This window comes from Lasioglossum baleicum, chromosome 15 (genome assembly GCF_051020765.1).
Source record: "Lasioglossum baleicum chromosome 15, iyLasBale1, whole genome shotgun sequence".
NCBI lineage: Eukaryota > Metazoa > Arthropoda > Insecta > Hymenoptera > Halictidae > Lasioglossum > Lasioglossum baleicum.
In genome coordinates, this window is record NC_134943.1 from 5,996,548 (window position 1) to 6,024,143 (window position 27,596).

Here is a 27,596-nt window from a genome sequence, read left to right on the forward strand (position 1 = left end):
TGAAATCTACATAAATTATTAATATAGGTACGTGTAAGTAGAAATGGCAGCGCAGATTGATAACACAATAGGAACAAAACAGTGTCGACTAGAAATGCGTAATTGCTTTAAACACAATTAGCCAGGAACGGGGTATAGCGATCGTGTTATGTCTGCCAGCTAAAGTCGCCTCTCAGCCATATTGAACATCTGGTGGTCTGATCGTCGAGTATAGTCAGTGCACTACTGAAAGGGTCAAAATTGATCGTATCTGGTTATCAAGCTAAAATCATGGTAGTCCGTCCTCTCGAGATATAAATTTCTCATCCACGTAACATTAACTTGTTTTTAGTAATATCAACTGTCTCAGCATAGGCTACATTTATAGCGGTTCTAGCATTTTTCTAGTGCACCCGAGTGTTAGAAAAAGTTGCAGGGAAAAAAAATGTTTCTTGTCTATCAGAATGAATTTCAATTGCAAACCTGCACAAAGCAGCAGAAACTCGCTCCTACCATGATCGCCGACGATTCAAGTAACCATAGAAATCAGCAGCGAACATCAATCTCAATCATCAATAATCCCACGCCACAGGCCATCCCAAGGAAAACTCTCTCAGAGCCACCCAATTAGCCAGTTAAGCGCGCATTCAACCGGATATCTCCTGTCCCCATTGGCCTAGGATCGACGTCACCCACGCTCCGGAAATACGACTCCTCATCCTCCCCGAAACGGATAGGACTGCTTTGAAACGTGTGTCCATCAAACCGAACTCTTCCTAAAAAATCTCTCGACAAGCTTTCATCTCAAATCCTGCGAACTCCTACCAACAGTAGATGGACACTAGTAGTACATAGGTAAGAACCATCCTTAACACATTGACTGCCAAGTCACCCATATCTGGGTGATGGTATTATTTCTCGAAACATGAACTTTTCGTTTTGTCGGATGGACAGTTTTGATTTTACCGAATTTTTTGTGATCGCTAAGTAGGCAGTCAATGTGTTAAACGAAGTTACAAAAGGTCCGGCAAAAGGTACGGAAGCGTGCTAAATTGCGAAAAACTGCAACAAAATGTAGCGGAATGAGACAATGGGAGTCGACGAGGATAGAAAGAGAGATCCAAGAGTCAGCCAGGAGTAGTTTTTCGCGGACGAATCGGTCGATGGTCCAAAGTCGACTGTCGGGCCGCGGCGGTCTGGTACTGGCGGCGTCGCGACGCTTGCGCCGCAGGTCTTGCGACTCCGTCAGACGGCGCCCCGACGCTGGTACCGTCGGACGGACCGGTCGGTCGGGCCACCAGTCGGTTGAGTCAGCAGCTCTCTCTCTCTCTCCTCTCACTTTCTCCTTTTCTCTCTCCCCCCACCAGCGCACAAAGAGAGGCCGTTCGCGCGCGTGTACGCCGAGAGAGAGAGCAGGTTCGCACACTTTCTCACAGGGCTGACGCACACACTCTGCCCCGGCTCGGAATCACGGGCTCGTGGCGGGTCCCGTCAGTGTGGACCGACGTCGGACACGCGCACATGCACGCCCATTCTCTCTCGTTTCTCCGTTGCGCGCCCTCCCGACATCCTGCGAGAGAGAGTCTCTATCCGAACGACACGAGAGGGAGTCCGAGTTCCTGGCGGAGTCCCTCGCGGCTGCAGTGCGTTCCCAAACAGCCACGAGAGAGCCTCGAACGTGTCCGCACGCACGCACGCCACGCGACCATCAGCCCCGGCTCCAGGGGCCACGAGGTGGCCCTTCGACTCCGGATTCGGCGACCGCGAAAAACTGCAAGCTCCTCTCGTCGTCGTCTTCGTCGCCTTTACCGTTTTCGTCTCCGTTTTCGTGTCATCGTCGCGAGAACGTTCGACGTCGAGACGACACGCGTCGATCGAGTGCTGCGACGTCCCAACCCTTGATCTCTCGATCCCTTCGAGGAGCCTCTCTCGTGTCGACGTTTTTCCCGCGCGTGTGCCGCGAAGGATCGTGCTAGGACCTCGTGACAGGACACTCTTTGTTCTCCCCTTTCGCACGTTGCAAAGATTAGTGAAGAGGATCTTGTCAAGGTCCTCCCGACGATGATGGCTCGAGAGTGATCGTAGTGGAGATGCGTCGATGGAAACGGTGTCGGGGATCGCAGGCTCGATGGCGCAGCTAGCAGCGTGACTGAGACTCGAAGGGACGAGCTCGCAAGGACGACCGGAAGATCGGCGAAAGTGGTGGCTACACGTCGCTGGCTGGTGGGGAATCGATGACCGTCGAGGATCGCTGATCAGCTGACGGGTAAAGTGGTGCGCGAGGACTCCGAGAGCGCGTCAAGCGGCCGTGCGCGTCCTGTTGATCCTGAGCGGCGAGGACGAGGCTCAGGGGCGTGTGTCCGCCGCGACTGTCCCCGTGTAAATAGCTGTACATAACCGGGATCCTAAATTTTCACTACCGCGAGCCCATCCCTTTAGCTCCCTAACCGATCGCCCCTGAATCGATCAGTCCTTAATCAGTTGTGAACCGATCAATTCTTCCCAAGATTGATCGAGTCTACGATTAAGAGGGTACGAAGTTCTGTGACTTAGATAGAAGCGAGGAACGGATATAAAATCGAGAACGAAGTTCCAGTGAAGTTAGAGATAGAGAAACGGAACGGATGTACGATCGAGAAGTTCTATCGGTCGGTGGTCGGCGTGTATAAAGACGTGTACAAAGATCCTAATTAGTCGAGTTCGCTTTTCGTCGCGAGTGTCTTCTTCGTGCGGTGTCGCCGCCGGGAGGTCCCGTCGATCCCGAGGGGAACGACACACAACGTGCCGAGAACACAATTCGCGAAGAAGCAAGTCGGAGCAGTACGGGTATCCAGCGCTTTAGCCTTTTTAGCAGCGGCGCGATAATTAAGTAGCTCCGCGGCCGCGCGTTACGAGCGTTCGCGACGTCGAGCCGCGAGTAGAGAATTTACACATAACCTACGCGTAACATATATACATACACAGAGACACGGATAGATACGATTGTACGCTAAGATAACCGCGAGGTTGTAGAACGGGAGGGGAATAAAATCGGTCGACTAGGAATCAAGCGGGGACAGGGTGACGCGTTTCCGTCGCCGAGGACTTCGACGAGTCCTGATTCTAGATCGCTAAAAGAACGATAGATCCGATCTATTAGCGAAAGGGAGCAACGCTCGATTCGCGGAGCTGTCTCTCGCCTTCTCTTGTTCTCACCGTCACTTTTCAAAGGGGGACCAATTTTTCACGGTGATTCGCAATCTCTATTCCTTCTCTTCTCTTCTCTCTCTCTCTCTCTCTCCTCCGTCTTTCGGCCGGTCATTTCTCTCCGCCTTTCTACCTTTTATCTTCTTAATCCAGCCGGCCGGCGTGACGCGGCTCGGCGTGGCGGCGGACTATACCATAAATCTCGCCGCTCTTTCTGTATTAACTTCGTCATCGTGAGCCGACCGGCGAATATACGGGCCAGTCGTGACTCACGCGAGCAATAAATCAACGGAGCAGCCTGACTCACCTGGCGAACCGAAGATCCTGATATCACAGTCCTCCGGTATAGATAACGGTGCCGAGTAACAGGTAGACTGCTCGCCTCTTTCTCCTTCCGCCTTCATCTCCGTCAATCAGAAAAACACCGTGTCGAAGTGATCGAAACTAAACCTGATTCATCTGTGGCGACAGGAAGGTTCTCCTAACACAACTCCAACAACGGTGTCGAGTAACAGGTACATTGATCGCCTCTTCTCACCTCCCACTGTCTTCATCGTCGATCAGAAAGACAACCACACAAAGCAGCACGATTCACCTGACGAAAGAAAGATTCTCCTATCAGAGTCCTCCAGAACAGTTCGAATAATAGAGTGTCTCTTTTGTCATTCTTCATTGTCGATCAGAAGGAAGAAAATCTGGTATCGAAGTGAAAGAAGATCTTGCATCGAGGCAGTCTGACTAACTTGTCAAAAGAAAGGTTCTGCCATAGTGTCCAGAATAGTTTGAAAAACAATGTCAAGTAACAGGTAGACTGATTCTCTCCTTTTCTCTATCATTGTACATCCATTATCGAGCAGAAAAAGGAGAACATAGTGTCAAAGTGATCGAAACAAAGCCACAGCGAAGCTAGTAAAGTAGCAGCAGTCTAGAACAGCCTGAATCACTTGGGTAAAGAAAGATTGTCCTATGAGAGTGTCCTGAGTAGTTCGAAAAGCAGAGCCGACATCTTTTCTATCATTCTACCTCTACCATCGATCGAAAAGGGGAGAACCTAGTGTTGAAGTGATTGAAAGAGAAAATACTCCTGTGAGGGTCCTGGAGAATTGTTCTAACAACAGCGTTGAGTAACAGGTAGACTCTATCGTTCTAATTCTACCATTCTCTCTACCTCCATTATTGATCCAATAGTGAAGAATCTCGTGTCGAACTGGTCTAAACAAAGCCATAGAGGATCTAGCCCATTAGCAGCAATCCGGAGGATTCTGATTCATCTGGGGAAGGAAAGATTATCCTGTCAGAGTGTCTAGAATAGTGTCGAGGTGATCGAAACAACGCCACAAAGGATCTAACACAGGAGCAGCTTGGTTAGCGCAGCCTGATTCACTTGGAAAAAATCCTCCTAGTAGGGGTCCTAGAGGATTGTTCCAACCAGGTAAATCGTTTCTCATACTATCATTCCATCTCCATTATTAATCAAAGAACAGTGTCGAGTAACAGAGATAGACTGTCGGTCCGTTTCCAAGTATAAGGATACTCCTTCGTCGATCGGGGAGAGAGAGAGAGAATAGAAAATTGAAGTGCAACGCGGTAGAGGACCCAGCGAGCACCCGCGTCCGTTCACCGAGGATGCGATCATCCTGAAACGGGCATGACGCCCCTGGCCTCGAGATGCGACGAGACCACCACCATCCTGCTGCTGCTGCTACTCGAGCTGGCGCCCGGTGCACGGTGTTACTCGCGCGCGGCCACCCTGTCCGGCTCGACTTCGTCGAGATAGCATCAACAGTGGACGGCGAGGGTGCGAGTGATGCCTCAGCTCGGCAGCATTATGACCATCGACGCCGGTAGTCCGACAACGGCGTCCAGCAGCGAGCTCGAGGAGAACATGACGTGGTCTCGACCGGCCGGCGGCTCGACGTCTTCCTCCTTGCACGAGGCCCACACCGTCCGGGACGAGACACAGACCGATCACGAAGACCAGCACCTGCGCCAGTTGCTGCGTTTAGCTACCGCGAGCATCGGGGATCGGGGGACCACGATACCCAGCGCCGGGATCGACCAAGGACCAAGCGAAGGATCCGCGAGCACCGCCAAAGGGAACAACACCGAGGACACTGTTCCGCTGGACGAGCGCACAGCCGAGAGAATCGGTTGCGCGTGCGAGAGGCTAGATCTGGGGAACCGGTTAAGACACCAGGACATCTCAGTAGGATCGTCGTCATCCGGTTTGCCACCTTTTCTCACCAGTAACGAGACCGACCTGGACGACAGGACATTGCTGGAAGGCAGTGGTGAGGGTAGCACCATCGGCCTGGACTCCACCACCGGCATCGGTGTCAGTAGCACCGACAAGGAAGACGCGCAAGGACTCCGCGAGCTCGAACTGCTATTCGGCCTGGGTGGTATCATGGAGGACTTCGGTGGGACGTTCAACGAGTCGTTCAATCAGAACCTCTCGTTCCCGTGGAACAGCAGTCATTACAATGAGACCTACATCGTCTTCGGCGAGAGTATGTACCCATCCGGCTATACCTTGCCGCACATCGTCCTGGCGTCCATCCTCGCCACTCTGCTGATGATCGTAATCGTCGTGGGTAACATGCTGGTGATCATCGCGATCGCTACGGAGAAAGCGTTGAAGAACATTCAGAACTGGTTCATCGCTAGCTTGGCTGTCGCCGATTTCTTCCTCGGGCTGGTGATCATGCCGTTCTCCCTCGCGAACGAGATAATGGGCTATTGGATCTTCGGGTACTGGTGGTGCGATATCTATTCGGCTATGGACGTGTTACTGTGCACCGCGAGCATCATGAACCTATGCCTCATCAGCCTCGACAGGTTCTGGAGCATCACGCAGGCTGTTGAGTACCTGAAGAAGAGGACGCCCGCTAGAGCTGCTCTCATGATCGCTCTGGTATGGTTGCTGTCCGCGCTTGTGTGTATCCCGCCACTGTTAGGATGGAAAAGACCCACCCCAGCCGAAGAGTACCCCAAGTGCAAGGTGAGTCCTTCTACGGTTGTACAATTTATAGTTCGCTCGGTCCGATGGGATCGATCGAACGCATAATTTCGCTTTCGAACGACGTGCGAGATCGAGTTTAGATAGAGACAACGGTGCAACTAGCTCAACCGGCCGGCTACACGCAAAGACACGTGCACTCGACGACGTGCACCCGGCCCTGCACGATTAATGTTTAAAACACAATTTTCCATGGCCTCGCCGCACAGGCCGGCACCCACCCATCCGGGAGTTAATTATTTCGCGGGAACCGGATGCGCCGTCGTGCCGCTGACATCTTACTCGCGTTCTAGGGAGTTCGCAAAAATATCCGGGTGATTTGCGCCACCTTGGCCAAAGGATTTATGGCGGTTCCTTTGCGGGATTGTTAGATCGCGTTAACGAGTGTATATTTTCTAGCAGATCGATTTTGTTCTGGGTCATTGTTAGTATTCTCAATCATTGTCAGTATATTCTGCGGATTTAATTGAGAACAGTATGTTGTATAAATATAGGCTCCAAAAACTATTTGAACGTTGTAAGTCTTATATCATAGAAGTGATCAATTGAACCTATCGATTGATTACTGGGAATGATTGTCAGGGTCGGATAGAGGAAGAATCTAAATTCATCGAGAATGGAGTCGGGTTTCTTCCTCCGGTCACGAAAGGTTATAGGATAGGGTTGCTTTGCTAGGGAGGCACTTGGCCGTGATAGTGGGACCGTAAATCCATTTTGAGTAATTTCTCCTGCGAGTGCACTTATTATCTACGACGATCTGGGAGTTTGAAGCACTCGATTAAACCGGCTGACGTTGATTCTATTTTCTAATCGATAAAAGCCACTCGGTTTTCTATACCGGCGTCATGGCGCTCGACTCCGCGGCGTTTCTAATGTTGCAGGATTGTACAGGATGATTCTGGGAACTGGGTCGAACTATGGTTTTGGTCTGAAAGACAATAGGTAAAAATACGCGTAGAGATGGATGAATCCTATCGGGTCACAGAGCGGTGGATATCGATACTGTTGTGAAACGGTGTTGAATTCCGTTTGAGAGGAGACTCGTTGTCAAAGTAATGATAGATGTCGATCTTGGGATTATTTCCTGGGAACATTATTGGCGATGTAGAAAACTGAGTCGATCGTTATAAACGATTGAGTACGTGAATTGTTATAAACAATTTTCTCGGGAGAGTTAAAGGTTATGTGGAAGGGAGCGAGGTGACAAAAAAATGCAAAATCGTGAGAGGCTGAGTTATTGAATTTGTTTTTGGCGTCTCGAATCAGGGATTCAGGCATTGCAAGACCACTTTTGAATCCTCCGGTATAAGCAATTTCAAGTCAGAGTATTTCCACAGTGTATCCTGTGGCGGACACGCGAGAAGAGTAGGAACAGGATGCGGCGAGAGAAGTGGAGTGGAGAGGAGAGGAGAGGGGAGGAGGAGAGAAGGATCGGACGGTTGGCTTTTATGCAGCGTTGAAACCCACCCTTATCCTCAACCCTTCGGAACCAGCTTACGTTGCCCACTACAAAACGCCGTCCAAGATTGGATTTCTATGCCCGACAGTTCGATGCACGTAGCTGACTCGCACAACTTCACGGCGTTTTCCGTTTTTCTTCCACTCACGGTTCCACCCAATTTTTTCTTTTTCCCCCGAGTTTTTTTCGAATGTTCTTCGATTTCTGACGTTGAAAACGAACTCGAAAAGCAATTCCTCCGCCGGTCACGGAGAAAATAGTAGAATCCCTTTACCGGTCCTACGGGACTACCGCGAGGCTTATGGTCCCTATCGATCTCGCTGTTTGCTACTAATTGGAGGGCTAGTGCTCTTCGGACCCGCTGCGCTGTTTAATTAACCCCCGCGGGTGACAGGAACCGGCGAACCACTCGCACCGGATTTTTTGGAACTCTCACCTATTCGATCACTGCATCCCTGTTTGTTTGAAGGGCCTTGCTGGAAATGTCTACCCTGAAAAATCCAGAGTCTCTCCGAGTTTTGTATTAGCTAAAAAAGTCCGAATTGTAGAATTTTATTTACCAATGTTATGGAACACCGTTAAACATTTTTTAATGTTCCAATGGAGTATCATATTTATTTCACTGCTAACTAGTCCATCATCGATTCGTTAAAATACTCCAAGAATAATGATGAGCGAAGAAAAGAGGAAATGAAATATAGGAAATATAGTTGGACACACATTTTCAGTTCAAGATTATGTAATTAATCCATGCTTAACAAATGTCAGGCCACAATGTGAATACAAAGGATATTAATAATTTAACAGAGGAGAGTTCTAAATATAATGAATTTATACATAGGTGATCAGAAGACATATAATTTGGACTGTGTGGTTATAGATTCATCAAATTCAATTTATTTTGAATTAATTAATTTGAATCGATTCAATTAAAAGTCTCTTTGTCATTGGAATGTCGCGATGTGAATATAACGAATTAAATGAGTAAATTTAAGTGGGTTAAATTTAAATGTAGTGTAATTATAATAAATACTCTAATTTCGATGCTTAAATATTATTGTTGAGTAGTTTCTTGACTGGGTCAATGTTGATCGTTCGAACTTGCACGTGGTGTGCCAATTAATTTAACTGTGACTAGAAGGACCACTTCCTTGGTGAGACGAACAGAATTGCGAGATTTTCTAACAATACTTTATTCCAACTACCTCTGAGAAAGTCGACTGTCGGTACAGATGTCTATGGTTTCGAAGTTGCTAAGTCGACAGGCGGAAAGAATCTGATGTGTGGCACGCAGGACCAGGATAAGGAAAAGATGGTTTTTCTCCTTTACAATTTCAACAGGGTTGCTTTGAATTAATATTCGGACGCTCTAAAAAAGACGCTAACTTTTTTAACATTGTACTATACAATTTGAACTTTTTTGGGAAGCAAGAGCAATTAGTTTACTACAGGATGCGAAAACTCAGACGCTACCAAACAAGGGTTCAGTGTTCTGATCGAACGCTTATACAATATACATATCTAAACCTAAACAATTATTATTTCAATTTCTCGTGGATGCTGCATTTTAATAACGATCACAAAACGAGGTACAAATTATTATTACCAAAGAAACAAAGTCGAGTAAAGAAATTACCCTTAGAAGTTAATTCAGAGCCCGGAGAAGCACGAATACTTCTTTTTTCACTTATTACACTTTTCAACTTCCAATAAATGAGTGTATAATTAAGACGAAGCATTATTATGATCAAAGAAGCAACGTAAAGTAGAAAAGACACCCTTAGGGATTAATTCATAGCCTCAGAAAGTATAAGTACTTTAACTTCCATTTCTTGTGTTCCTCGTCTGCCAATATAATGAGTGTAGAATGAAGTTGAATCATTATTATTATCAAAGAGACAATGTACAGTAAAAAAAAACCAGCCGGAGGGGTTAATTCATAGTCCAAGAAATTATAAATCGTTTAACTTCCATTTCTTGTGCTTCCCGTCTTTCAATATAATGAGTGTAGAATGAAGACAAATTATTGTCTTCAAAGAGACAATGCAGACTCAAGAAACTGCCCTTAATTTATGTTCTGAGGAAGCATGAATAGGGACAGGATAATGCGAGGATCATTAAAGCGTGGAATAAACATAAAATATTAGTTGTTATGTGTGATGATATCTGATTAATTGGACTGCGAATCCTGGATGCAAAATGAAATTGTTGTAAACCTAAATACTATGAGACAGATGGATCAAATTCCACCCAAAATCTGGTATCTGCAGATTCCTCGCAGGGTTTACAAATACCGAACAGGTTCTAACCAAGGTTTAGAAATTCCGAACAGATTCAGATTCCCATCTGACACCTACACCTCTCGCGAGACTTCTTTCAGCATTCCCGAAGCGGATCCTTGCGAGGGGAAGCGTTTTGACACCGTGGAGGCGAAGTTCGCAAAGGAACCAGCACGGCGGATAAGCTTATCTGGTTAAGCCTAGCGTGTTGACTGAAGTCGACCATAAGTTCGCGCGAGATACGTCTTCCCGTGAGAACGTAAAAGCCGAGCGAAGCTGAGCGGAGTCGAGAGAAGCGGACGCGCGCCATTAAGCGGTCGCATCCGTGCCACGGATACATGTAATGCAAGAATAATGGCCCGTGTCGCGGATCTAATGGTTTATTAAGACGGCTCGCTATCTAGCCCGCTTTATTAGGGACTGTTGATGCCAGCCGTGCCTCGCTCTACCTCCTTGCCTCGCCCTCTATCCTTGATGCTTGCGCGCCGCGGATTTATGGTAGGTCATCCCCGGATTAAGTTCTTCGGGACTATAAAGACCTGGAAGTCCTCCTACTTTTCCTTTTCTGCCGCGTAACGAGACTCCGTTCGTCAGCCGGATTTCCATGCGAATTCTCCTTGGACCGACCCCAGACCGCACCACGTCGAACCCCGCTGCTTTGACCGTGTTTACGTTAATGAAACATGCAAAACAGGTGATTCGGCTGAAACCGCTAGCACGGATTAAACGCTAAGTATCGCAGCTGCTTGATTTATTTTTCTCAGCGAGGTTTATATAGGCTATGAAATAGTTCTGTAGATGTTACGAATGGATACGAATTATATGATAAGTATTGCGGATTGTTTCTTCATTTTCATGAATTATTTAGTTTCTCTAACATTCTTAGGGCAACAGCATTATCCTGATAGGCAAAAATATTTTTTGAAAAACATATTGAACCAACCCTCTCAGTCACCGTCATCCCTCGAAACAAAAAAGAACCGCATCGCAGCGATTTTTTTCCAGGGCTCGCCCTCTCAGAGTTTCCTCGTTGCAAGTGCGAGAATTAAGGCTAAAGGATCGCTCTTTTTAAAGTCAGCGACGAAACGACAAACGGTCGAATGAGATTACGGGGCTTATGGGGGTGGTTCGGGGGTGGGGTGAAATTCGCCGGCGCCGCAGAGGCCGCGGGTAACCGTCTTCCCTTTTTCTTCTGTTCCCTCGAACAGTGGCAAGCTAATCGCGTTAAAAGATTGAAGCACCGGGCTCCTCGGACGAGTGCCGGGTCAGAGCCGAGCAGGAAGCTACGCTTCCATCCTCGACTATTTGTCGCTCTTCATTCGTCACCGCTCAGGAAAAATCCGGCACGGGGGGTTGGCGCTAGATGGAGGGTAGGGGGTGGTGGTGGGTTTCGCAGTCTTCTGCGGCTGCGAGATTGTCAGCCTCCGGAATAGCGAGGTCGTCGCAGCTAGACGATGAATTACGGTTGAGAAAGGTGCGGTTGAATGTTAAGGAAGATTCATTTTCGTCGCTCCTCTTCTACGTCTGCGGGGACTCTCGCGAATCCGGGGTCCTCGTGAAATTTCTGCGACTCGAAAAGGCGGTGTAATTGTACGGGGTGAGTGCGATGAGCTAGAGATTCGACCGGGTTATTGCTGAAATGAATTGCAAAATGTACTCCTCTATTCCTGCGTATAAATTTTACTACTAGAAACTCACTTTGAGAAACCTATTAAAAATTGCTCATTATTCATAACATTGTTTATTAAATATGTTGGTATCTAATCAATTACTAAATATTTAAGTATTGTATCATCTCAATTTCATATCTATAAAATAAAAAAATCATATACAATGAGATTATAAAATTTGAACTTGAAATTTGTACTTGGCCCCCGTTTGCAATTTTTAGGAGTAAATTACCGAGGAATTTTCACGAATCGCAATTCTTCCGTTGATTTGCCACGACGAGAAGCATCGCCAGGTGTGAAGCACAATGCAGACCGTAGTCCGTGAAATTCCCCGTCGAAACGAACTTCGTATTTCGTTGTCGAGTGCCTTTTTTCGGGCCGTGTCTGTTACAAGCAAATTGATCATTTCGGTAAATTGGTAGACACAGTAAGGACAGTCCGAAACCGCCGAGCAATTACCGGCTTGAATCTACCTCCGAGCAGAGCGCCAACTAGGAAAATAGTGGACGATAGGGCAGTCCTGGATATTGGATTCCATCTACCTCTCGGCTCGGTGTATTCGAAAATCTCTTCTATCTATAGTTCTCTGTCCCGACAGCGGATATATCTCTGATCTTGGTCACGGTGTGAAGCCATACCGCCTGGGTCCGACGATTCCGGAGGCAATAGACCGAGGAAAGTGAAAATTGATATACCTAGAATTTCCCTGGGTGTCGTAAGTCAAAGCAAATGTTTCTACGGTGTCTTTCCTCATTCTGCTGTGCTGGGAAAAATTGTGGAGTAGTTAGATAATAATCGGAAATACTAATTTTGATTCAAATACGTGTAAATGTAGATTGAACACTTTATTACGTAGGGAAAAGGGTTGTCGTAGCAGCCGATTCACGTTTCCAGGTTGTTTACTAGGATCGTCGTTGGAATCCATGACAAAGGTGCTTCCGCCGTGAAATATTTCGCGGAGGGTCCCGAGCGCGAGGAAGGATCTCAGCAGACGCTTAAATGGGTATCGTCCGAGAGAGGACTCGGGCGCGATTAAAGTGTTTCGAACATAAAAGCGGGCCGTTCTGCTCACTCGTTGAACGAGCCAGGTCTTTAACCATCAACCCTCGGAAATAAAGTCGAAAGCCCGGCTGCTCGCCTCCTCCCTCCCACAGTTACACCGTTTATTAGTCTGTAATTAAGGGATTCTTTGTCGCAAAGGGACCGACTTCTGAAACATTTTCAGAATTTATAGATCTGCGGGGGAGAGACGGGGTTCGGTGTTCGCGTACTGGTTTCTTTCGCTGATGGACCGGAAGGCGGAAATAGAAGCGTATAATTAAACCGTGATCGATGGAGGCTTCGGTGCAGAGTGCCGAGGCACCGAACACTTAAGTGTACCGGGAAATATTATTCTTTTTTTTAGCCGGGTGCAGTCCGATTACAAATCATTTGCAATGAGGTTGGGAGCCGTTCGATTGCGTTGCGGGAATAGATGGGAGAAATTGTTTCCAGAGACTTTGAACTGGTTCGCATAACTCCTCCGTTGTATTCGATTAATTGCTGCATTTAATAGCAATCCCTATCTAGCAGAAGAGATCCCCTATTCTGCGAACAGGCCAACCAAAGTTTTGGGAAGTCTGAAGTATCATCTTTGGAGTCGTCGTGTATGAAGGCGTGCTCGCGGTAGATACATCTGAAATGGCGTTCGAGTTTTCCATGACGGGGCGAGCAAACGATTTCGTTGGCCGTGCGCAACAATTCGAAAGGTCTGTTAAGCAGCCCAGATAAATAGACCTGGGGGGTGGCGTTAGGCGGCCATTTGTTTAAGTTTCGGAGCGGCCTCCCGGGTACGGACGTGCTTCAATCTCCTAATGCGATTAAGTTCGCACGGAGCGGCGTTCCGCGCACAGCTACCGACGAGCAGCGAACTTGTATCTCCGGGGTGCATTATCCGTTACAAGTTCTAATAAATTCGGGGGAGAGACGGGTCTCGGTGCCCCGTGACAGTAAGTCGGTCGCCTCCATCCCCGCGCGAATTAACCCTGGGGCCCCCAGAGCGAGCATCTCCGCTTCCGCCACTGTACCCACACCAGCACGCGATCAGACGGAAATTCTTCCGAATCCCGGAACCGGGACGCTAATCTAAGTACGGGAGAACTTGAGCCGCGAGTCTGCCTGGCCATGAACGGATATTCCACTTGGAACTACGTTAACGCGCGACGAGACTCGAGAATTAGGATGTCGAATCGACTTACGCCGTTGGTTGCGAGTTGCTGGAGGAGTGTTGACTGATTTTGACTGCTGACCGATTTGCAATGCAGTTTCTTGGCTGAGAACAAAAGCTTGATTTGGAATATTGTGCTTTAAAGATATTTTTATAAATCACAACTAAAGGGTTGTTTAGTCTTGTTTTATTAAATTTATGCCTACTGAGTTTCTTTTTGTAGTATACAGGGAATATCATGTTTCTCCAACGCTCCACAATAATTTCCTCACAACCTGATGATTTTTACTGCTTACGTTTGGTACATTCATTCATTTCCTCAAGTAGAAATGACGCTACGAAAGCAATCGTTGGGGAAACGACCGTAGCCATAAAAAAATATACAAAAAAGAACTTTTTAAAAACCACGCTTATATTAAAATGCACTGAAAAGGAGAAAATAATTTTTTTAGACATTGCTGACTATAAATAAAAGCGTGGAGCGCTAAACTATATTGACGTAACCTTCGTGGGCGCTCCACGCTTTTATTTATAGTCACTAATGTCTAAAAAAATTATTTTCTCCTTTTTAGTGCATTTTAATACAAGCGTGGTTCTTAAAAAGTTTCTTTTTATATATATGTTTTTATTTTCTACTTTTCAGTCTTTTTTAAATGGGATGCAAGATATAGTAATGCTGGTACGAAATAGTAAGATATAGAAACGCAAGATATGGAAATACGCGAAATAGAATGAGGGGATGACTTCGAGAGATGACTCTTGATGGAGTCCGAAATTGTCCGAAATGGAACTGAATGAACGAAACGTTACATCCACACTGAACTCCTTAGGGGCGAAGTGGGCCAGTGGAGTGGGGATGAATCGGAGTGGGAACACGTAGTGGAGTAGGGATCGCTGAACGTGATGATGTACTACCGAGCGTCGCGCGGCGAGGTGTGACGGTTAATATAAAATCTTTTTTTTCTCCTAGACGCCCAGTTTTTTTAAAAGTTTCTCTTTTAATATTGCATTGTCATCCAGTTCTGAGGTATGTTTAAAGTTTCAAGCCTCTAGCTCATCGGGAAATGGTTTAAAATTCTATTGCTGTAGGAATGGCAACGTATGGCACCGTCGGTGGCCGTTCGGTCGAACTACATGCATTTAATCACCATTACCATTCGATCCGAAGGGACGGATGATCCACGATCGAATGACTCGTCCGATCGTAAAGGGATGATCTCTCCTGAACCTCCCTTAAATCGTGTCCGGGTCGAATGTAATCTGTTTATAGTGGTGAACGCGCGGGGGCATCGGGGTGCACTTATGGGTAACAACGTTCGTTGTAACGACACGACGGGCAAATGGTCTCCGACAGAGGCAGCGGTGGCACACGCTTGTAAACTCTTACGAAGGCACACGTGATCCGACTGGTTCACATCGAGCCGCTGTCGTACGGATTGCTGCCAGGCTTTAAAGATGAAATTGCTGGTTACCGTCCCGACGAGCCCGCATTGTCGCCGACGCTCTCAGTCCTGTCCAAATGTCTTCCGATGCAGAATGGCCCGATGGAATGTCAATGATCCCTTTTCAATCGCCGGCCAAGAAATTTCGGCTCTGTGGAACTTGGTTCCGCGATCCTCGGCTATTTCACCCATTCACCGAGTGTTCACCATTCACTGTTCCATAGCTACAAAGTAAACGTTAATTAACTCGCGATGTACGAAAGTACGGCCGACTCTTCGAGGAATTAGTATGGCGTCTTAACTAAACCGAATTCGCGGAAGAGCACACTCTTTAAGGCAGTTGACTCTCTGGCAGTGCCCTCTCATTAGCAGCTAAATATTAACTTTTCAGTCTCGCTTCTCTCTTTTTGTTTAGGAACAATTTCAGGAAGAGAAAAACGTATCTCTCCTTTGAATAATTTCAGGGAATCAAAAATGATACAACAATTTAAACTTATGTAATGCCTTCACAGAGTACTACATTTCATTCGCTCATTTGGTCGAAACTGCATAAAATCCACAGTTAATTTACAATACTCGCTCGCATATCTGGTTTCCAGATTTTAACATATTTCACATATCAAGCGATCCTGACCACGAGCAAAACGGAATTAAAAGAATTACGTTAAAAAGCGAAATTACTCGTGTCCATCAATCGATCGTATCCATATCAAAGGGATATACATGTAAAATATCAGCTAGCCAATGTTAAAATTAATCGTCAGAATGATATTGATGTTACGAGCCAAGGTTCAGGCAGCGATGCGGAACCGAGGGGAGTTTGGATTTAGAGATATTTTGGGTCTAGGTAGGAAGAGTACACGTAAAGGACTAGCCAATGTCTATTTTACCACTGGGTCGCCTCGTGTGGAACATAGGAGTGGACTAGCTGGTGTCTATCTCACCACCGGGTCGCCTCGTGTGTGGAATATGGAAAAGTGGACTAGCCGATGTCTATTTCACCACCGGGTCGCCTCGAGGGAACAAGGGAGTGGACTAGCCGATGTCTATCTCACCACCGGGTCGCCACTATAAAGGATAGGGTCGTGGTTCCGCTGTCTCGTAACTTATTGAATTGAAATAGATACACCTCGAGCGGCAAAGGTGTATCGTCATAGAATACTAGCTACTGGAAGATCGAAAAGGAATATGCCTAATGGAAATGAACTCCGAATAGATTAATACACGTAATATATTGTTGATAATAATTGAGGATACAAATGTTCAGTGTAAAGTGTCGCGGACTCGCGGACTAAACGCTCTCAGTTTTGCCGCACCGAGAAATGCGGGGGCGATATACCACAGACTGCTCGACAAAGACTTTAGCACCCGATCTTGCTCGAGATGACTTCTGACGTGGTATATATACATACTGCGCGTATTCACTTGAATCAACCCAACTAATAGGAGGGATCCATGCCCTTATAGTACCCAAAATCGGACCTAGCGATGGTGGGGGCCACGTGTTACTTCTGAGAGATTAGAAATGAATTCTTAGAAGTTATATCGTTTGCAAGAAGCCCCTCTATGATCCGATTTTGAGTTAGCCCTTTGTTCTTAAATAGGCCCTTTGTTTTGACACATATCTCCGGAAGGGTCAAGAGTCACAAACGGTAGCGTCTGCATATGTAACATTAACGACGAAATTACACTTTCTTCAATTACTAGGACATCGTTAAAGGAGTATTAATCAGCATTTATTTAGCAGCGGGATAGTCGAATAAGGCATGAAAAAACTGTTGGATGCGTACTGGACGGAGGGAACGTTTTCAGGATGGAATTAATTTGTTTCGGAGATTCCAGTTAGCATTTTTACGAGGGTGTTTCGTCCCGCTTCGAACCATCAAGTCGGCGAACGTCAAAACGTCGTTCGACGTTCCCGTCGCCGTTTATTTCACTCGCGACGTAACGACTGCGTCGTGGATTTCGGCCAAAAGTGTTCGAAATAAAATTTGCGTGCTCCCGGTAGCTGTAGGTAGCGGGTCTCGATACGCGAACTCAATTTCCCTGGCACGTCGACGAGATCCGGCGATACCTCGTAAGTTTTGCGAGCGTTCCCCCGATCGGTTTTACTATCGATAGCGCCCCTCCCCCGGGGCGTCGTCGAGAAATGACTAAATATATATGTGTATGTGTATATATGTATGTACAAATATATTCTATATATTTTATTCTAACATATATATCGTTCTGTTCGCGCAGCTCGCTTCACGGACCGGCAGAATTTTTGAGGAAGGATAAGGGATACTGTCGTGAAGTATATCTGTATCTCGTTACACGTTGTTCGAATGATTTACCGGCTACGAGGCCATCGTACGCCATCGTTTTGGCGTACTTGGCATTCGTTTGCCTCGAACGCCGGCTGATAGAATTTCAGATTATTGTAATGGCGTCTGATACCGTCCAAGAATGCCTCCCTACCGAATATTTTATCATTGATCTGTTTATTGGTACTCGAGAACCGCAGCGCAAAGAAATTCAACCGTTCAACAACGGAGAGAACCTTTCTCTCTCTTGGAGAACAGAGAAACTCGAAATCGGAATTTTATCACGAATCGCGAGCTAGGTTATTGGCTCTCGGGTAAATAAAGATTCAATCTTTGTTGCGGCCGTATTTAGAACAAATTCGACGTGCGAACTTTACGTAGAATCTCGACGAAATTTCTCCGGCTTAGACGGTTTACTATTATATTTATCTGATACTTTAACCTCTTGATCTTTCCTAGCAGTATTTCAAATTAAATAATTCTTTATTTGTTCATAGTGGTGAGGTGTGAGTTCAATTTTTCAATTTTAACAAGTTTGTCTAGAAAGTGAATAAAATGAAATTAAAATATAGCGAGGAGGTTCAGAATAAAAAGAAAATGGAAGACGAAAATCCCCGAGTGTAGGACGTAAATATAGAAAGCAAGTTTTCACTTTGAAAGCAACTTTCAAAGACAGAAGCACGTATCTTACTCGAGAGACTTCTCCTCGCGAAAAACTGTTCAAAAGCCTCTTTATACTCGGCCGAATTTCGCATTAAACTACGCGCTGCACAATCAAACGTTGAAAGGGATGTTCCGTGAAAGGACGTTCCATTAAACGAAATCAATGCAACATGAATAAATTCCTCGCCATCGAACCAGGAAAACACTTCAACCGTGTACATTTCGCCCATCAAGAATACCGATTTTCCTCAGTAGATGATGCGTGTTTCAACACCGAGGGCGTTTCATTCAAAAATTGTGTAAAAGATAGCAAATTGAAAGAAAGAGCGAGAAGGAGAGAGGGAACCGTAGTTTGCAACGGTGCTTTGGACTACTTTGGAGTTACATGCGGGGAATTATGTACTAGGAAATCCTAGTGGTTGGAACTCGTCGGGACCGGGTAAGACTAAATCCGTGGCCGGTCCCGATGAAATTTTCACTGAAAAACCACCTCGGACCGGTATCGATTCGTTGTAACACGTGCACGCGCGATTCACGGCGACAGCGAACATTCTACTCCGCTATCCACCGTATTATTGGCGACATCAACTATTCATGAGGGGCGAGCCACCGACGGGGAACCATTACAACGCGCGAACACGTATGCAACTTTCACGGATAATCAATGACGAGCGTATCGAACACTACGTGACGGCTCCACCGCCTCGTAATATGTAAATAAGATGTTGAATGCGCCGCCGTCGAAAACCTTGTAATGGATCGGCGACCTGTAATTTCGTCCGGGAGTCTCTTCGAGACGCGCGCGAGATCGATACGACGAGCTACGCCGTAATCTAGCTCCGACATAATCATACTATCAGCCATATATTCATTCTGATTCATGCATCCTTCATTCTGCACTTAAAACTCACATTGTCGAAATTTCATCTAACTAAAGCATTGAAAATTCAACCGGTAAATTGTTAATATTATATTATAATTAGAATTATCTCTGAATTTTATGGAGATCGAACGTATCTACGACCGTGGAAAATTCCTGTTGGTGATTGAAACTAATGTGGAAACGTAAATTGAAATCTCTTCTTTAAAATGACGTGTTAAAAATTGTTGCACGATTTTGTTTTCACCACGTCGCATTTTATATCGACAACATATTGATGCTTCTGAATGAAAGCATATCAAACAATTTTTTAAATGTATGACTTCATCTAACTTGCCGATGCTTATTTATAAAATAAATTGCTCCGATTTTATGGACCGTTTGAGTTTGCTATGTTGGCAATAAAAATGCGAAAGCACGACAAACGGGGGACGAATTCGCAAACGAGATTTCATAGACCGCGTCGGTAGTTCCTTTCCTGGAACGTTGACGCACGCCAGCGATAGCGAAATTCATTTACGACCGAGGAATAATCGTATTCGTAGATTAGAACGTAACGCTCCGGTATCGCTGCTTTTTATCGTCATTTTGTATTTTTTACAGCACGTGGGCAAAAGCGAGAGAGAGAGAGAGAGAGAGAGAGAGAGAATGAGAGAGAAAAAAATGAAACCACCCGCGCCACATCGAATAGCTTTCCGCGAGGGAATAAAAATTACGACTCTTAAGCTTTCGCGAGCCTCGGGAGCGAGTGGCTCCTTCAGCGCGGCGCTACAACGAGGATATATTAAAATTCTCGCGTAATAAGCCGCCCTCGCGAATCATGTCGCCTTTTGTCGGACCGTTGCCTGTTCATTCCCCGTTCCCTCCTGCCACCGGCCGTCGTCGCGATATTCCGTAACAGTATTTTAATCTCGGCCCGGCGATGAAGGAACGACAGGGCGAATCCCACTGAATAATTTTGATGAAATAATAAAGGGAAGATCTGATTCCTCCGGGCCAGTTTGTCGCAGAACCTACTTTAAAAGTTAACGAGTCCGTGCCGTGGATAAAGTTCCGTGTAAACGCAGTTCCGCCGTTGTTATTGTTGAACGGCGCTCTCGTCTCACGGTTACGGCTGCATTCAAGACTCGAGAAACACGATTTCGATTGTTGTTGGACAAGGGACGGGAATGTTTACGCTCAACTTACATTTTTAGAGACGCCTGAGTCCAGCCGCTGTTTGTAAACCTTTTGTGTTCGTTCGAGTCCGAGCTTAAACTCACTGAGGAAACGTGCTGAATCTGTACATAGTGATTTTTAAGGAAGGGTCTAACAGGATGAGCATGACCCAGCGGCCCGCAGGACAATTTTTATTGATATCGTGTGAAAACCAATTCCTTTAGGTTGATTCGTCCTCATTCATTTTTCTTCATTGAATAGTATGCAATTTTTCTGGCAGAAAATGGGAATCCCTTTCCGGACATTACTCCGTGTCTCCGAGAAAATATAATTAGAATCCTCGGTTCGTTTCCCATTAAAATCAGCAGTTTCTCACGGCTAAGAAGCCAAGTTTTTCTAATTCGAGCAACAGATCGCCGGAGCTGGCAAAAAGAAAGCCCACTCGCTCGGAATGTCCGAAGTTCCGATCGACTAGATATCTCCTCGCAGTCGATAGACCGACTATGAATTCTAATTAGAGAGCTCGAGGCGGGAGTGAATGAGAGAGAGAGAGGGAGAGAGCACGGCATCCAATTAACAGGCCGGCGGGCGTAAAAACAAATTCCGGTCCATGAAGCAGCGTCGAGGCCAACGAGCAGCTCGGTGAACTCCTCGGCAAGGTCCCCTTCGCTTATTTGACCAAGGTGGATCCTCCTGCCAAGTGGCATTTGCGGCGAGCGTATTTTAATCGTCGCCTAATTGTAACGAACAACCCGCAGTCAACCTACGCGCCCGTACCAGGCCGACAACGAGCAACTTCCCGCTGATATTCTCACGTTTCTTGAAAATTCTGCCACTTGTTACAGAGATATTAATTATTTTATTGCACGATTCTATAGAAACCATCTATTTCTGGTCATACACAATTCGACGGTAGGTTCGACGCCTCGGGGATGCGAGTTAATTTTCCCGACGAGGTTCGGTCGCCGACTACAAAAATGCCGTAACGTATATCCACGAAAAAAAGAGGTTATTACCTCGTCGGCCTGGCCTTTGAGCTGATAAAAGGCTCGGCTCGTCAGCGGAACGGTGGAAATTCAAAACGCCGCAGCTCTTGAGTCCGGCGTGGCGCGGACTCGTGTAAAAGTTATCCGGTTTAATGAGAAGCTTCCGGAATATGCAATAGTCGCTGCTGTCCCATTACGGATTCTTTTGTTCAGCCAGAGACACGAGCTCAAGTGCGAAATGAGAGTTCCTACAGCCCTGCGACTGGGGACTGTTTGTCTGGCGACCTGTCGATCATTGAAAAATGACGCTGGCCCTTCGAACTGACTCATTTTCCCTTCTTCTGGTCCTATACTGACTTCCTGGAGGACCTGTAGTGCCTCGTGAAAGTGTTCGAGTACTCACTACGCGATCGAGTGTAGTCAGGAACTGCTGTCAACAGGAGGGTCGGGCATCGACAGCCCGGAAAAATATTAAATCGCGTGCAAGACAACCCCTTCCTCCACCACTTCCAGCGTTATACCCACCTCTTCAACCCCTTCTCTCCCTAGCTCACGTAACCACAGCCCGAACCACCGAATTGCTATTGGACCATAGCTCGGATGCAAGTAAGGAGGGGTGGTTGGGGGAGGGTGGAGCTGTATTCATCGCGAAACAAATGCGTTCCCGTCCGACATGGCGATTCATTCGTGGCCGATTAATTTCTTCGGAATAAACTGCGACCCCGAACGGCTCCGTAAGAAGCCGGCCATTAATCCGACCACTTCAGACACTACAGGGAGGAATAGAGAGTGAGAGAGAGAGAGACAGAGAGAGAGAGCGGGAGAGAGAGAGGGAGAGAGAGAGCGGGAGAGAGAGAGCGGGAGAGAGAGAGCGGGAGACCCGGTCTTGCGACCCGGAAACCCGAAGACGGTTTCAGTCGATCCTGGAACTTGTTTGTCTTGATTCAGTCTTCGACGATCAATTAGTCCCCTGGGATGTGTCCGACTTCGGCTTACGAGGGCGTGCAACCTGGTTTCGAAACCATTTGTTCAACGTCACGCAAGACGATTGAGATATTTATTTATTTAACCAAGTAAACCTATTTGCGAATTTACTGTAGCGGGAAAGCGTCAGATTTGGTATTTTTTGGAAAATAAGCCGGCATAGGTGTCGGAGTAAATTTGGTAAATTGTAGTGGAACTCAGCCGGTAAGACCGCAAATAAGGTACAAACGCGACCGAAAGCGTCGTATTAGCATTCTAATTTTACGGTCGACGTAAAAAGCCTGGTAATCAAGCAGAAATGAAATTCTTCGAGGAAGGGAAAACGCGAATTCGCATAAACACCCGCAACCTATTAATAATTCAGCGCGTTAAAAATACAGATTTCGCCGCGTTCCGGTGTTTCGTACCCACGCGTGCCGCGAATGCATAAATACAAGCCGGCCCCCCGTGTTCGCGGACGATATTCGCAAGGAATAAATAGACCTGGCTTGCACCGCAGCGCGGCGGCGGGTCCGCTTTTCTCCTCCGTACTCCGATTTATAAAAGCGGCAGCCAAACAGAAACGTATTTTTCCACTAACAAGCCGCGTTCCTTTGAAAGAAACAACCGCCCGTCGTCAGTCGAATTAAAATCTTCATCTTATCGAGTTCCTCCGAGGTTTTCCACCGTCTAGAAAAATCCCTCGCGTTCCTCTCTTTGCCTCTCGGCGTTTCGCGACATTCTACAACCGCGATTCTGAGACCGATAAAACATCCTCAGCAACAGCATGTACGCGATTAGGTCTCGATAGATTACATCCTTTTTTCATTTTGAATTTTGATAAATCGATATCCTTGATTTTCTGGAAATGTATTAGCCAAATGAGTCGGTGGAGAGCACTAAAAGGAATGGAACAATTTGATTGGATTTATATTGGACCCATAGAAGGTTAAATAATGGTCGGACACGGAGTAGCATGTTTTCATCTAACGCAATAATAATAATAGAGGTAGGAGGGATCGCGCAAATTCCGCAAAAATCGTTGACGGGAATCGGGTCGGCGATACAGCCGTTATTTTATCAGAGAAGAATTTGCAAGTATCGAGAGTGGTAAAAAAAGGGTAACGATGGGTCGGCCGAGCAACGATTAATGGCTCTAATGGCACAGCGGTGGACGGTGGTATGCAGCAGCCGGTGCATCGCCGGAAAAAGAGATCCGGGCCCAGCGACATTATTTACCCTCGACAATAGCATCGCCGTTGTAAAATTCGCGCGACTCGACCCGCAGCTCGCAGTTTCGCGACATCGTACGTCACGGTTCCGCAATTTGCTCCTTACTACCGTCTTGTACCACGTTTATGTTATTCTGCCACGCTTTCTCTCTGCTTCTTTATTTCTGTGCCGTTACTCCTTCGGTGCCAAATCTGCATCCGGATCGAGGCTCGAGGATTAAGGCGTCCGGAGAAGTTTACTGACGTAATCAAAACGGCTACTCGAGCACGATTGCACTCTGCCCGACAGGGCTGAAGGGCCCTCGAAATCCGAGATGTCTGCGAGTATCGGCTCGCCCTCCGGACACTCGTAACAAAAATCAGAATGGTCGAGGGTCCGCGATAAATCCGCCCCGACCCGATGTTCCCCGTCTATAACCACGGTTAATAGAAACGGCAATGTCGAGCAATTAATTCACCTGGAAACGGTCCCGAGCAGGCTCGGAATTATTATAATTTACCGAGCACGATGACCCCGAGTGTATCTGAGTGAAACCGCGGCCTAAACGTTGTTACATAAATCCTGATGACACGGCAGCCCATTCCGGGTACAATAATTAGCGCTGACTAACACGGCCGCGTTACCATAACCGGATACACCCTGCTGTGTGCTCGTTCTACACTGTCTCCCTTGTGCCCTGGACGATAAAATTCTTTTTGTCCCATTGGATAGGGACGACAACGAAATTGTGCCGTTTACTCTCGGGGACCGTACTATTCTTCTAGGATCTTAACGGTTAGGGGATAGCACCGGTCTGAGATTTCTCAACTGGACAGTCTTCTACCTAGACGATTATAGCGCTCCCTTTGCTGTTTCTACGATACTAAATCCTCTGGAAAAACCTCTGTGCTTGTAGACAGAAACCATGTGTATGAGTCCAATGGTTCTCCTTTTTAATTTGTCGGAAGTGCAGGTGCCGATTGCTTAACCCTCATGTCAACAACTTGGTACCCGCTTTCAATTCCTTTTTAGAGCTCCTTTAATGTTTTTTTTTCTCAAATCTGAAGCAACACGGAAAAACAATGGAAATTTAGTATGCTCGCGGAGGAAGACACTAATTGAAGAAAGGTACGTGCCTCGATTGTGCGGCCCGACGCAGCCCGAGTTTTTCATACCAAGGAAAAAGCTGCCTCGTTTCGATCATCGTCTCATTTACCTCTTTTACCCTGCCAATAAAACGATCGCCGTCGGAGCAGCGCTAATGGAATTCGGCGCACGCGAAAGAAAACATCGAACTTCCAACCCGCAAACTTTCCTCGCATCCTCCCCCCACCCACCACTATCTTGTTTTCTACTGGTCGCACTCGGAAATATCCCGTTAAGAGTGAAACACGATTGGGTGAAGACCGCGAAAGCCCCCGTTGGACTTTTAACAACCTTTAACTGAATGGATTCCGACGTGGTCCAATAATTTTTCTTAGCACGTCGAAATTTCCTTCGGAACCACTGAACACAATTTATCTCGCGCTGCGGAACCGCCACTTACGGTTTCCGTGGAGTAAATGCAACCAGATTTTCACTGTTTAACAAACCCCGATTTTTTCTTCGATTTCACACCCCACAAATCAGTTTCCTAAAACAGCCCTTAGTTAGAAACTATATTAAAATGCACTGGTAGCTGAAGACTCGATTGGATGTGTCGTTCACAATATTTGACATCCATCCGCTGGTATTTTTCTCGAGGGGCATCGTTGGATCGTGCCCTCTCGCAAAATTCACTGATCCTGCCCATTACCCAAATCAACGCGTCCGCACGGATTTTCAACCCCATTGCACAAGGGTGCGAGCAGTATTCGTTCATTCCACGCGAATTCAGACACATGGCACACCCACTGAACTTAATCACGGGCCACACGTGACCCTATATTACGCTTCATACCAAAATTCATGGGAAAGGACGAAAAGCACATTAAAATCAGAAAATGTTCGACACATTCGTTCAAAAACGTGTCGTTCCAGAACTTAAAATGTGAAAAATCTGCTCCAACGAAAAATGAAACATATGCAGATTACTTCAAGACGATATTTAAATAGAATAATTACACAAAATTGTATGAGGTTGATCCGCAATGATCCAAGATAATTTATAAGTAGAATAATTACACGAATTGTGCTCAATTATTCAAGCATTCGTGAAAATTGTTTCCAAGTGGGTTAAGCGAGAGCTGGAACTCGAGTTTCAGCGAACAGGCACGCTGTTCATTGTGCGAGGGTTAAAATCGGCGCAAGAAACACTTGTCAGATACAGTAAATACGCTATTTGAGCCCCAGCCCCTTCTCGCCCTTCCGGATTCCGTGTTTCAGTTTCCTTTCACCTCTGTTTGGCCTCAAGTTCGAGTTGCGGCGCCTTTCATCGGCCAACCCCGAATCCACTAACGTTGTTTAGCCTCACGATAGGCGGCCATTGGCGGGGTGACAAAGGCGTTTGTCTATACGATTCTCACCCCCGGTGAGGTCGACCTCGATTTGACTATTGGCACTCAGCCGATGGCCACACTCGGACCGCGGCCGCACAGGGATCAACTTAAACGTCGATGCGAATCGATTTCATTTCTGACCGGCCGCGGTCCTCAACGTCGATTGTCTGGTTAACTTCCACCCTCGTCAACCGCTGTCACCGGGAAATCACCTTCGTATCGAAAGAAATAGGTGCGACAACTATTTTCCTTTTTCCATTGAGAGGATCGTACAATTCTTTGGACTAAATTATTTCTATTAAGGTGGAGTGGGGTAAGTGTACCCTAGTTTTTGCAAAATTGGACTTTAAACTGATGTATGTTCAGTCTGGTACGTAAAAACTTAACGGTTATTACTGATGAATTAGTACATATCTTCGGCTGAATATAATAACTAGGTAACTTACAATTCCTTATTTCAGAGAAATTGATGAAACAGTATTTTAAGGTTTTAAGATTATGGTAGGGAGACACCGTTATTTTAAACATAATGCCAATATCTGCTTATATATCTTTATTTTAAGTGGAACAATACATGAAAAAACATAATTTTGGATTAAAATAATTTTTTTAAAAAGTCGAGTTGCCCATTTATAACATAAATAGAAATCAGTATTTATCTTTCATCTACTTTGAACACTGCTCACTAGATCTCGTAGATTACTTTGATAGGTTATACCAAGTTTTTATATTAAATTCTACTTGGTTTCTTCTTTAATACGAAGTAGATAACTCAAAATGTCCAAATTTCAAGTTACCTAGTTATTACATTCAGTCGGCGATATTATGTAGGGTTCTAATTTTGCTCGAAAATTAGGGTTGTGATAGAATATTGTACAAAGTGTCAACTACTACGCACTGTGACATTGTGCGACAATGTCGAATAGTTCATACTAACTTATACTACATTAATAAATACAAGCTAGGAAAATTTCGTTCGTGTTATAATAAAAATAACCAATTAACACACTTGTCCCGTTGACGCACGTACCCCACACCACCTTATCTTCTTTTGGGTCACCGTGTCAGGATGTTCATCATCAATTAAGACACGAATACACGCAGTTCTATTTCGCAGAAATTCTATTCGAGGGAAACACTGTTCGCCAGCTGCACGTAACAACCGGATCGCGTATTCCATGCAGTGGGCGGCCTAGCGGGACGCGCGGAAGAAACTAAAACAAGTGTCGCGGCGTAAAATTTTATGAAATTCTCTGGTTCTCGGCAATTTCGTTGAAAAAAGTTTCTCTTTGACGCGAGTGCTCGAAACTTTGTCTGTAAAAACACGAATCTACATGAGCGCGATACCGTCGCGGAAACAGCTCCCAAAGTCCGAATCGATGGGGTAAGAAGATGGACTTGCAAGATTAAAATATTTTGAGAAAATATATTATTGCCACATATTAAGATCATATTGGAGAAAGGGAAACAATTTTTACTTTGCATAAAAATGCGCATACTGATTAAAACATTATCCAATCTTGTCGACAATATTTGTTGGCGCGGACACACCTCTTGTCGAATTGTACGACCATTTACGAAACACTCTGCATACAATTGAACCATCTTGCAGAAAGGTACGCCGTTCGAACGAGTCGCGAAACCGCAACACGGGCAGATTGTACCGACAAGGCATTGTGCCCGCTGCCAAGAAACGAGACTTTTCATTCTC

At 46.1% G+C, this 27,596-nt stretch overlaps 1 protein-coding gene across 1 annotated transcript in view; it reads left to right on the forward strand.

Moving 5' to 3' along the window:
• Positions 1-1,255: 1,255 nt before the first annotated feature.
• Octalpha2r (alpha2-adrenergic-like octopamine receptor) overlaps positions 1,256-27,596 on the forward strand; it is a 158,056-nt gene continuing 131,715 nt past the window's right edge. The window contains exons 1-2 of the mRNA XM_076439644.1: positions 1,256-3,534; positions 3,637-6,166. Coding sequence (XP_076295759.1) covers positions 4,973-6,166 — 1,194 coding nt within the window. The 5' untranslated portion in view covers positions 1,256-3,534; positions 3,637-4,972. The remainder of the gene's footprint in view (positions 3,535-3,636; positions 6,167-27,596) is intronic.